Source organism: Apteryx rowi, unplaced genomic scaffold (assembly GCF_003343035.1).
Source record: "Apteryx rowi isolate R43461 unplaced genomic scaffold, aptRow1 scaffold_446, whole genome shotgun sequence".
Lineage (NCBI taxonomy): Eukaryota > Metazoa > Chordata > Aves > Apterygiformes > Apterygidae > Apteryx > Apteryx rowi.
In genome coordinates, this window is record NW_020450701.1 from 711,299 (window position 1) to 724,552 (window position 13,254).

The following is a 13,254-nucleotide window of genomic DNA, read 5'->3' on the forward strand; positions in this document are numbered from 1 at the left end:
AATACTACCTTTAGATTTCCCCATTTATTTAGTTATTCCTGTAAGTAGCAAACTTCTTTATACAATGACTAATTTAAAAATTCCTTCTTTGTTTGCCTGAAGTTTGTGCTATATTTTCTTCTGAAATAGGTAATGTTTTCCAGTGGGGTAGATGGACTGCCAGTTGATAAATATATCCTAATAATTATGCTTCCTATTAGGCTGCTGTGAAAGTGGTCCTCCCAGTGAGACCTGTGTATTTTCCTCCTGCATAAAGTTTGCTTTTTTGCTTTTTCTTTTGTATGTTTTAACAGAATGATTATTCAGCATTTTTACTGGCCAGTTATCATCTACTCCGTCATTAAGACTGTATTTAATTAGCTCTGAGAAGATATCTGATAAATCCATTACACACAGAATAAACCTTTAAAATGCTACCTCTTGCTTCCCTCAATTAATCTCATTTCACAATATATTCCTGAAAATTAAAACCCTCTTTCCTCACCCTCTTGGTTTTCACGGACCTGTCCTCTTTTTGTCTCATGTTTGCATTTATTATTTTTTCAGTAAAACTGTGCAGCCTGCAGCCACTTGACTAGCATGACTTGCTGCTGACTCTGTGAGCAAATACATTCTAATTCAAAGACCACCCCCACTGCAGTTGCCATACATAAAAGCTCACATGTACCTTTCCAGCGCAGATAATGGAATCTGGATTAAAAAAAAGCAATACAGAAAGATCAGATTTCACAGAGCACCGTATGGATCAGCTGTTCTTTATGATTCTTAGCCCTGAACTGTTTCACGGCACTGTCTCGCTGTCTGCAAACGTGTAGGACTACTCTGTTCTGAAAATGTAAAATCTGCAGATCTTCTCCTTGCTCTTACAGTTCCAGTCACCAGAAGCAAAAGATCAGGTTTTGCTGGACCCTGGACCCCTTCAACCGCCATTCCCTGATGGAGCTTTTATAGTGTTTTGAGAGGTTACCTCTTGTAACTCATCGTCAGCCCTAGTCTACTCTCTCTACTGATTCCTTAGCGTGTAGGAGATTAGCTTTACTTCACTTTTCCATCACCTCCCAAGGGATTAAGCTAATTCAGCTTTCTACAGTTTTGTACCATTTTCCCAACTGTCTGTGTGTGATACACGCTAACCGTTACAGACAGGTCTCCACTTCGGCCAGGTAGCGGCAGCCTGCTCTCGACTGCCATACCTTCTGAGTGCCTTTTTGTCCATCACACATCATATGACCAAACATATGGCAGTTATCTTATGGAGAAGAAATGACAGGTCCAAAGAAAGAGGGATGGATATGATGCAAGCATCACACTGATGGGCTGCATGCTGCCCGCTGACAGGGGGCTAAGCCTATGTGAAACAGAGGGCCTGAATGCTAGGGTGAGACAGAGATGGACCTAAAGCTTCCAGGTCTGTAACGTCTTCTAACCTGCCTCTGAACTGCAAAAGCACTTGAACTTGCTAGGCACCTACTTCCTGGTTTAATACATATTTTTGGCAGGTGAGGCAAGGTCTTCAAAGACACAACTGTCATGTGACTGGGAGCATACCTCACTGTGGGAAGTGCTAATGGGAAAGGAAGGCTGCAGCCCCTTAGTCGTCTCTCAGCAAATCTGAGCCTGAAGTGCCTACAGTTCTGTCTCCAGATCTGCTCAGGACAACCCTGCATGAATAAATCTTTTTTTTTTCATGTCTCTGTCTGACAGGGGTTCTTAAACTAGATGATGTTTCTGTGTTCAGGGCCTCAAGGAGCTAGTGATACACCAGATGAGCTCAGCCAATGCATTACCCATACAAAGCAGATAGGGTTCCTCACAAAATGTGGTTGCTCTTCCGTTGCAAAGATGAGCCCTGGGTTCCAGTGCTTTTACTCCTTGCAGTTGCTATGGATGAGATACCTATGTCTCTCCCTCCTGACTACTTAATGCAGAACAGAGACAACTCTTGGAGCAGGGCTCAAAATTTGCATAATTATATATTTTACTGCAGTTACAATTCTAGACTAGGCCTCAGAAAATACAAACCACATCGAATTATTTTTATGCTGTTGGATTGTGAATCTAAAAGCTTTTACCCTTTATACTCCAATGCTTTGATTTCCTCTCAAGCCTTATTGAACAGCCCATGATTCTAAAGTTACATCAAAACTAAGACAACTGAAATTCGGTAAAAAGAACAAAGCAAAAAAGCAACCTCAGCTGAACAGACTGAAGGTGAAATTATACTATTTTTAAAAAGAAAGCAAATAACTTAGATTTTACATTCTATTGACAATCCCCATATACAGTTTTTGGCATTGTCACACTCACAGGCAGACGGATCAGGGACCCAGCCTGTTGGGAACCGAGTAGAATAGAAACACAGCATACTGCCTTTGTGCCACAGGCTATGTTTACACTGTGTACTGCCAGCAAAGATGCAAGCTCATTCTGCTGAGACACTAGGCTTATTAGCCCAGACTTGGCAGTGTGCTTACATGGTGATTTTTTTTTCTTTGATACAAAGTACAGGTAGAGTATGTTCTCGGCTGCCTGTCCTATACAGCGCAAAGGAACTCAAAGTTTATTTCCCAGTTGAAAGCCCACTGTGGAAAACTGGCAGAGGTCTTAATAAAGTATCTTTATTTAAACCTTTCCTGTTTTCTTGGCAAATACCCAACACTGACCTATTCAATAAATACAGAGCTTATTTTTCCATAGACCCTAGTATATCACTCTTGTCTGTTACAAAAAGAATGACTTGCAACTTCTTAAGACATTAGGAATGATGATGTCCCTTTGCTTCAAAATCCCACCTTTGAGTATGGCTAGCACCAAAGTTAACTTTTCCTTTAGTTTTCAACTTTTAGGAAAGACACGTTTGAAAATAATCATTGCATTATTCTCTACGTGAGCCTGAAATACTCCTTTGGGTATTTCCACTGACATTGGTCTGGAGAGAAATCTGGCAGTCAGGACTGATGAGAAAGCCAAATTTTGTCTAGGTTTGACCATATTGTGCTCATTGGATTTCATACCTGGAATTAACCGGTTGCAGAGTATCATCTCCTGCATGTGGCGTACTGGGAGTCTGAGAGGCCTGAGCATGAATTGTCCGACCCAGGTGGGGAACTGGAAAAACAGTCGCTCCCCCCCCTTCCTGTGCTAACACCCCAGAGGCTCTACAGGAGCCACATTAAAGACTGACAAGCTGAAAGTCAGTCCAGGAAAGAAAGGGAAAAAATGCTTTTCTGCTCTTTTTGCTCCTGGAATTGGCTCGCTGTAGTCAGATGAGTGCCAGTCACTGAGCAAAGCGGGGAGGGCTGCACATCTGGAGTGGTGGGAATGCAACCACCTCTCCTGGCAGCAGTGTGCCATTAGCTTGAGTTAGCTCAGTTTGGCTTTATCATCACCCTGCAGCCTTAGAGTAGCATCTGGCAGCAATCTTGGTAGGAGTCCAATGGAGTAAATCAAAGAACACCAGTTTTTCATCAGGCCTGCTAAAGTCATTTCTCACATCTATTCCCAAGACTTGCCTCTCTTTCAGGGTCCTATCCTGTTCTTTTCTTATATAATCAAATTCCTGACTTCAGAGGATTAATCTGTTCATTTATTTCAACTATGTTTACACTTTCAGTGCTTTGGGAGAAAAACAGAAATGGCCAAAATATTCACATTTAAAATCCTGTCTACAGAATATACTTTCATCATGTTTGCTACCTGTCCCTCAAAACAAACTTAAATAGAAAGTCTTCTGGCCTAACAAGCTGTTATGTTGTCTTGTATTTAAAATGTACCACTTTTTCTGCTGCTTACCTCAAGCTTTTAAACCTGTAGAATGCTGCTATCATGAGTTATTATCCAATTGCAACATAAATCTAAACTGAAGATAAAAATAGCCTTTTTCTCTCTCTCTGAGTGAACCACGTGGTGTTGCAAAGTGTATCACTACTCTGCAAGGTATTTGAAATACTGCATGATATATAACAAGCAATAAAAGATTTTCTTAGAATAACTTTACTGCAACAAAGCCTCCACAAAGTGCATTTTCAAGATCCTGCTTTGGTGGTCTGCCTCTGGATGGAACCTTTACTGAGCTGCTGGATATGAAAAAAAAAAGAAAAAATGTTTTGATTTGATAAGATGCTTGTTTTTTCATGACTGCATTTATGCAGTCTAGAACATATTCCCCTCAGCCAGTGCTGTTCCATGTCACATTATTGTTTTGCCTACTAGCTTGGCAGTGTGACTTCTCTTTAAGGAAGTACACTAGCAAGCAGCACTATCCCCTGGGGGAGAGGGAGGTTGTGTCCCCCAGACCATTCAGCCTGCCCAGAGCAGACACATGTCTGCTCCAGAGGGACATGTTTATGCTTCCTGCTTGCTCTGGTGTGCCAGGCTGTGTGGGAAGCCACCCCAAATAACCAGGCATAACCTCACTGTAACTGGATGGTGCACAATGCCTGGCTTTTAGATTCACAAGAAAGCAACGACGTCCTTTGCCTCATTTGGCAAACTCAAAAGGTGCAAAGTTTTAGAGAGAATGCAATATATTGTCCCCACCAGTTTGTTGCTCTGAATATCTTTTTAATTCAGAGTACTTTGGCTCTCCCACCCTCAGGTGCCTTGCACAAACAGCCTTTTAGGGCTGTTTTAGGGTTCTCTTTGCAGATTCCCTCTTTACATCTGGTGCCTATTTAAGGTCTGATTCAGATCTGATACACTCAGGTGGAAATTATTAGCAACCTTAAAATCAGTGCAGGTCTTGCTGTAACATCACTATCAGGTCAGAACCACATCTTTGTACACAATGTGAACAAAGTTTTTAAATTAGAATCAATATTTACTGAGAAAACTCAGGATTTGACTTAATTGTCTTCAGAAGTCTGGTGACTATAGGTCTGTTCCTGCAAATCTGAGACCAGGCAAAAGTTCTGTTAAGTTCTGTAAGCTTCACCTGCAGCAAGATTTTCAGAAAGAAATCTGATGCATACACTTGCAATTATTGGTTCTCACTTTGTCACCTAACCTGCTTGTCATTGCAAATAGAAGAGAGAATACAGGATTCACGGAAAGTTTTCTGCATGAAAATTAATACTCATAGCAGAAATGTATAAGCAAACTGAGCAAGGGAGAGTAACAATATTGTTTTTTCTGTTGGGTTAGAGGGTCATATGTACATCAAACTGCAAGAAAATCCTCCTTATCTCCCGCCTGGCAGCAAAACAAATCATACTGCTTGAACAGCAAAAATACTGAACTGTGAACTTGACCACCTGCTTTTAGTTTCCGCTGCTATATGCATATTCACAGCAGGTTTTGCTTATGGGACTACTGAAGTGACTCCTGATATAAGATCAAAATATCTTTTTTTTCCCCCCAGTTTTGTGTGAACATTATATACACAGTGCACACATTTTAAATACTATGCTTTACAAGTATAATATTTAATGTATTCAGAGGCAAAATTAAGGAGAAGAGATAAGTGAAATACACAGTTCTGCAAAATGGAGATGACAGACTATACCTCCTGTAGATACTGAGAAATGTTTAATGGTGACCATTCATCTTCAACTGGCTAAAGAAATGAATATTTCCTGTGGTATTTTGACCACATAAGGCTGTTTCAGATGTATGGGTGACATTTTTAGAGACGGTAGGATTTCAGAAAAACTTGGGATCCTGTTTATCGTGCAGCATGGGATACGGTCCTACATAGTGTATGAAGCAAGAGTTTCCTACAAATTATTAACAATGCATGCAAGAAAAGCAGATTTTTAGCTTCCCTTTTTCAAATTTGCTTATTCCAGAACTCTGATTTTCCATCTGCACTAAAGTAAGTTCCACTGTCTTTTATGTGACTCAGTCACATATTTTTAGACTCCAGATTTTTTAATCACAAAAATTAGTATGTACGTTATTTATATAGCATCTCTCCCTTTTCAAATGCTCGTGAAGGTCCCATACAAAAATATTCAAGGTTATGAACATCATTTTAAGAAGCCTATGAGTGATTTTGGGAAAGAATTAGTAGTAGCAGCAACAGGGAGGGAGTGGGCAATGCATAAAAGTGGGAGCTCTTGAGTTCACTGTAATTAGTACTGGAAGCTCTAGGAAAAGCTGTATTTCTTCACCTGCTTATTTCCACGGGACAGTGGTGGTTCACGGGTTCAAAGTGGAATCTTTAGATTGAAGGTCTATATGGCTTTGATATGTATATTCTCTTTTTTATCAGTATCTTTGACTAAGTACATCTTAAATGTGTCATATGTTTTGTAGAACGTAATTGTTGAACTCAAAACCAAGCTCAAATATGAATTTTCTTTAATAATATACTACATTCCCCTTCATAAAATACAAGTTTTAAAAAATAATGAAACTGTAAAAGTTTACTGGGATTGGTCTTGCACTTCCCAAAGAATCTTTCTTACTGGAAGGCCATACGTGTCATCTAATCTGGGAGACCTCAACCATTCTGTGACCTAGGAAGGGTTCAGAGCTCCCAAGTACAGGTGCAAGCTCTGCCCACGTCCCGAATCCCCATGTCTCCCCTCACTCCCCATGCTCTATTCCCCTCTTCCTTCCCCTTCCTGAGGCCAGACAGGCACCACAAGACCATCCTACAGTGTCCCAGGCTAGACAATATGGGACCAGACTCCTATGGCGTACTGTGACATCAAGCTGGAGATCACTTCAGACACAGCTGTCATGACCTGGAAGCCTCCTTACCTGGCCTTCACTTTGTGTAATGTGGATGCACAGTTTTCCAATTAGTTAAAAACAAACAAACAAACAAACCCCAACGACACATAAAGATAATGGAAAGAGAAGAAAGAGCAACTGAAACACTTCATATTTCTCATTTATAATGAGAAGGGCAGAGATGCTTTAAAAGGTTAAGCATCAAATTTGAAATGCCTGGACTTTGCAGAATGAAAGAATCAACACTTGGCATTAATCATTCCCTTTTTTTAATCCTTTAGGAGAACAAAAATGGTATTAGCCCAGGGGGAATAACAGGTGATGAAGAAATAAAAAATTAGAGTTGTGATAGTGCTTTGATTACAGAATTATTGGTTATTTGAAAAGAGGATACTTTAAATTGTGCACACTGATAGAAAGCTCATAGTTTTTCACCTTTTAGAAGCTCTCTGAAACCAACCAGAGAAGCAGTAAATGTGGTTTTCATCTCAATGAATGATTAACTTGGATCTAATGCTGATGGTGTGCTTTCCAAATGCTTTTTTTTTTTTTTTTTTGCCGTTGTGTCTTTGACATTTCAGTTTGACTTGGTGATTGCTGGGGGTGGGGAAGGAGAGCTGAGCAGCAGAGAGAAAGAACAGTTTTTACACAGCAAAACAGATCTTCTAGACCCTGATTAAAACATTTGGAAAAAATCTATAGAGGGAAGAGCACAGGAAGAGTTCCTTTCTACTTCTCAATTCCCTCAGCAACCAGTTTTCCCTCACACTCCCATGTGTTTTTTCCAGGAGACAGAGCAATTGCCTACCATTGTGTGCAAGGTATTGGAGGATCAGAGGCACTTAGCTATGGTACGTAGGATGGAAACAGGCATTAAAATACTTGAAACTTGCTGAATGCTCTCAGATTTGATATCTGTGCTTATCAACATGAACAGTGGGCTTAAGCAATTTTTAGCATGTGATGTCCTAGCAGTCACAGCACATTTTACCTTGAATTACAGAACATTTCTTCATTGTTTTCAGTTTCCTTGTTATCCATCTCAACATCACTTCCAGATCCTCTTATGCTGTTTTTACACAAGAATCTCAGAATGTATCATAGCCTTTCCCTGTCCAAGAGAAATGACAATTATCTGCTGCACTGCAACCTACATAAGTAACATTTTGGAGGAGTTAACATCTCACTCCAATCTCAAAACAAAACAAAACAAAAAAACCAAACAAACCTCCAGCAAAAATCTTACAGAATTGGCCGAGTTTTTTCAGTCTTTGCCTGCATTTGGTTATATGAGGTGAGGTGAGGCACAGGAAAAGGCTTTGGAAGAACCCAGGAGGGATACAGCACAGAAAGGTGTACATGCCCGAGTACCATGTGTCAGGCAGAAGGAGATGAACAGGAGTAAAAAGAACATAGTGCTGATTTTTTTTAAGAACAAATGAGAGAGATACTTTTACCCCTAAGAAGTCTTGATCAGGTTGTGGAAAACCTTCTTCATGGGATAACCAGGAGCTGAAAGACTGCTCTGTTTAGTCCCATTCCCCCTCTCCTCCTCCCCCTCCCAAAGTCTATCTGCTCCAGTACCCTACTCTGCAGTACTGTCAAGAAGCAAATACCCAAGGAACAGTAACAACAGGGCAAGAGTGTATGATACTATCACTGAGTATTCTCCTAGTCTACAACTACTTTCAGCTCAGGGGCCTCCTGAGCTGGATGTCACTTCAGTATATGTAGTAAACCTCAGATCTCCCTTCCACTGACTTGTCAAGTCCCCTTGAATCCATGTCAACAATTCACACACTTCAGCAAGGAGGGCTTATACCAGTGGGGGTGAAGAAGCTTTTCCTTGCTTTCAGCCTGGTTCCTGCTAGATTCATTTATGCCTCCCACTTGTACTGAAAAAAAAACCAAACAGTGAACAACTGATCTCTTCCATATCACTCAAAGCTGGCAGACATCTGTTATGCCCCTATATTGTTTCTACTTGAGACCAAAGAGTCCTAGCTTACTCGGGAATGGTTTAAGTGGCAGAAATAACCCACCTTTGATCACCCTTGCTGCCCTCATTTGAACTGCTGTGAATGGCCTCCTGGAAAATCCTCTTAAATCCTTTGATAATACACTGCAGCTATGCTCTCCACACCCTGATGTGTCCCCCCTCCCTTGTCCATCTCCTCTGAAATCTTTGGATGGAGCATGCAAATGGGAGAGAGAAAAATGTGTGTAGGGGATATAGCTTTGTGCTGGGTGTAAGCTGTAAGGCACAGCAGTACCTCTCACCATGGGAGGCAGTAGCTCCAAGCTCCTCTTGAGCTGTGGCAGGCACAAGAGCACAGAGCAGGCTGAACTCCTGCTTGTTGTGCAAGGCAGCAGAAGGCAAACACACCTGCACCTCAGTCTTTTCAGTAACTCCACCAACATGAGAGCTGCTGCCTCCCTTGTCACACTTTTCTGAGGCATCATACTGGTTGAGTTCCCACAGGTACCTGGAATGTAATTACTTAAAAAGGTGTGTATATGGCGTACCCGACCTGCTCTGAACAGTTTGGAAGAGTTCATTCACAGAAACATGTGGAATACCAATTGTCTTTGGTCAGCATCCTTAGCTAAAGATCTGCAATTGTTTTGTGCCTCCTAGTGCTGGTGTGAGTTTATGAGAAATGTTTTCCATTGTCTTTTTTGTTCTTTTCCTCTTTCATCCTCTTGCCCTAATTATATTTATGCCTTTCCCCTGTACAGTACGGCTTCTGACACAATGGAAACAAGTAGGATCGTCACACACTTCTCGGCACAAAAAGCAGCAAGATGGTTGGGACATCCCTCTTAATGATGAGCATTAGAAAACTGTTTTAATCTCCTCACTGCCCTTCTTGAAAAAAACCTACCAAATTATGTTTCCTCTTGGGTGATAACCAGGTTCACTAGTGATGGCAACACCTCTCAACTGTTTTTAATCAGTTTTAATCAGAGAAAATTAAATGATTCTGCACAGGATCCTGAGTTGATGACAGAAGCTTCGGAAGGATAAGACATTGTAATCTTAAGAAACCTTCATTCTGCTTCAGGCTGATTTTTTTCATCATCTTTTATTGACACAAATAATGCCAGGATAGTAGAAATGTAAAAAGTTAGTAGAGTTAGAGGTTTTCCAGTTTGTATTACACGTTGCACATTCTGGTTTGTGTTACAAATGTGACTGCATTTTCAGCAAGATGCATAAATGTATCTCAGCCCCCTGCTACAACTGCCTATTAATCAAGAGTTTTTGATAATGAACTCTAGTCCCCCTTTTTTGGGGGGGGAGAGCGGGGGGGTAGCGATTTCTGTTTTGTTGTGCTTGCCCAGATTCTGGAAGCTGACGAGAAGTCTCATTCTTCTGCACTAGACTCCATGGGAAAGCTTCTAGGACAGGGATCACACACCGAGAGTTGAATTACTTGTTTGTGTGGGTCTTTCACATGCCACCCAGGGCGCATAAAATGCTTAAACAAGAAAATTATTTTTTAAAACTTTAACAAAGGCAAATCACATAAATCAGCAGATACACAAAACTGCCTGCGATTTTTCTTTTTTAAATGACTAGATTACAATACCTGAAGCTGCAAGTAATTTTTTTCCTTTAAATGACTAGATTATAGATTGACAATCTCACTTAAACCCAGAGAATATTAAAATGTATTTCTGACATCTCATATAGATAAAATGAATATGCATGTATATATGCATATACACAAATGTAATTAATATTCATAAAAGATTCCTGTACCGATGTTGAGAATTTGTTATTCACCTCAGTGTCACCTACAAGCAAATCCAATACAATCCTCAATTAAAGAAAATTGGGTCTTATTGAAATTATGACTGTGCAATGGGTGCCAGGTAGCCAGAACAGTGCTTCTGCAGAAAGCTTATGACAGGACCCTGGCTTTAAAGAACAACTCAGTTGTCTGTGCCCTGTTCCGTTCGGGTCCTGCCAGGCAGGCTCCCAACTGTGGCAGCTGCTTTTGTTTTGCAATGCAGATAGATACCTTTTACCCAAGGAACTAAACAGAGACGGTGAAACAGCTGTCACATGTTTAACTACCTTCTGTCGCTAATAGTGACCCAGGGGTGAATGGCTTCGGGTCACATTACCAAACCCCTGAAGTTTTGGGAATGATTTTTTTAAACTTCATTTCAGTAGTGAAATTTACATGCCTGGCTTGGCTACTGAAGGAAAATAAAAGGGATAATACAGTTCTTAATTCCACAGTTACACGTGCTTACCCTGAAGAATTTGCTGGTCACTTTTAATGAAATGTGTTGTACTGTATTCCACATACCGTACTGTTCGTGCCACCACAGGCTTCTAGTGGTCCTCTGTTTGGACCTGCTGTCTTTTTATCTGTATCATAAATCTACTGCAGGTCTTATATCTGTTAAATCTGTGTTAAGAAGAAAGCCTCTAAACCAGGCAAGAAGTATATATTCCTTGGGTGCAAAGCCTAGCAAACACATCACCATAGTTTACTGCTCAATGATACCACAGTTTGCCTTTACTACTACTTGGCTCAAACTTTCCCTAACACAAACTTGATCTTTAAATGAAAAAAAAAAGTCTAGTTTGAAATAGATGTAAACGGCTTCACTTGCTTAGAGTAAGGTTAATCGGGTTCCCTTGTTGCTCGGGTTCGCATATTCAGTAGGATTATCTAGGTTTTAGAACTTTAAACTTTTCACAAAGCAGTTTTGAAGTTCCATTACAGATGTTCTCCAAAGTAAAACACAAACCTTCATTCATTTCAGAGCACGCTGAAGCCGCTAAGTCTTTCTTTTTTCTTTTTTTTTTTTCTATACAACGGAAAGTTTCTGTTTTTACAGAGACTTTTTTTCCCAAAGCAGCATCCTTCACGGCGCCTCCCGAGCCCCCCGGCGCCGCGTGCGGGGCAGCGCCGGGACACGCCAGCACCGAGCGGGAAGGCGCGGGCAGCCAGGCACCGGCGCAAGGCGAAACCGCCCGGCGGCTTCGCGGCTGCCCGCGGCGGCGGGGCGGGCGCGGACTTACCCGGCGTAGCGGCCGTGGTAGCGGGGCCCGCGCAGCGGCAGCCCGGCGGGGAGGCAGAGCAGACAAAGCGGCAGGAGCGCCGCAGGGCTCCCTCGYAGCGGCATGGCGCGGCCCCGCCGCGCACACAAAGCCCGCGGGGGGCCGGCAGGAGCGGCGCGGCCGATAACAGCGGCCGGGGGAGGCGGGGGGCGCCGCCGCGGAGCCCCGCTGCGCCTGGGGCTGGGGCGGGCAGGCGGGGGCTGCGCGGTCGCGGCTGCTGCGGGGGGCCGGGAAGGGCGTTGGCTCCCGAGGCCTCGCCCGCAGGTGTGGCCCAACGGCGGCCGGCGAGCCGTTACGGCGCGTGGCGCGGAGGTCCCCGCCATGGCTCTGCGGGTGGAGGGGCGGGTCGGAGCTGGTGAGGGAGCAGAGATGAGCTCGCACAACGCCTCGGGAGAGGGGCTGCTAGGAACCGCAAAGGGAGGGGAAAGCGGGGTTTAATGTCAGAATTGCTGCCCGAAGCCTTGGGCCTGGGTGGTGGGAAAGAGGGGTGAGACTCTGATAATCATATAAACCCAGAACGCAGCATTTTTTTTAAAAGCTACTGCTTTGCTGCTTCTGTTCTGTGCTGTTGGGGGTGAAAGAGCCACAAAAAGGTAAGTCACCAGAGCACTGGGAATAAAAAGGAAAATGGGAAACTTCTTGCAAATAACTTTAGTTCATGGAAATCACATGTGTTAAAAGACTTTTTAAAAAACTAGGTAAAAAGCATAATTCTAATATGGAATACTTGATAGCTTCTTCAATGCTTTTATGTTGACTTTCATAAAAAGCAGAAAAAAGTGCTTCAAAAAAACCACTGATTCTCAGTATCTCTGAGAGAAAAAAGAAAGTGTGGGCTGTTGACAAACAACCCCCCCGAGACTTGAACACATGGGAGAAATACTGTAAATCCTTGTTAATGTTTCAGTGACACAGAGCTTCTTGAAGAGGCCTGCATTAAGCCACATGCCCTCTGTATTCTGTGGCTGAAAGGCAAATTAACATTTTTGTTTGTGTCTTTCTACACTGGTGCTGACACTAGCTGTATGATAGACTCTAGAGATGGAAAAGACCTATGAGGTCACCTAGTCCAGTGCAGGATTCCTCCCTTCTATTTGATTACTAGTGTTCCCTCCATTCAACTGCCTGCAACAAAACTCCTACTTAAAAGCTTCGTTTCTGGAGGAGCTACACAAAAGTGAGTTTGTGTGCACACATGTGCACAGATGTGTGTTCAGCATGAGATGTTGTACATCTGTTGGCTACAACACCTTCCACTTCCTGCAAGAAAATAACCAACCCTTCATTGCAAATCTTTAGTCCTGTAATAAATGCAATTATAACTTTATAGACACCTATTTAATAGAACCTCTACTGTATGTGCAGAGGTGACCTCAGAAGTCAGTTGTAGTGAAGTTGAATGACTTCTAGAGGGCAGAGAGGTATGATCCTGCAGCAAAAAACATTGCTTTATTTGGTGTGCTGTTCTTGGTTACTTTCTTACTCTGCATCTA

General features: G+C 42.3%; 1 protein-coding gene across 1 annotated transcript in view; it reads right to left on the minus strand.

Annotated features, from left to right (window-relative positions):
* Positions 1–11,826, minus strand: part of CPA6 (carboxypeptidase A6) — an 85,079-nt gene extending 73,253 nt beyond the window's left edge. Inside the window, exons 1-3 of the mRNA XM_026077009.1 lie at positions 11,723–11,826; positions 8,952–9,164; positions 7,670–7,747 (exon numbers count right to left, since the gene is read on the minus strand). Of these exons, the coding sequence (XP_025932794.1) occupies positions 7,670–7,747; positions 8,952–9,164; positions 11,723–11,826 (395 nt within the window). The remainder of the gene's footprint in view (positions 1–7,669; positions 7,748–8,951; positions 9,165–11,722) is intronic.
* Positions 11,827–13,254: the final 1,428 nt, after the last annotated feature.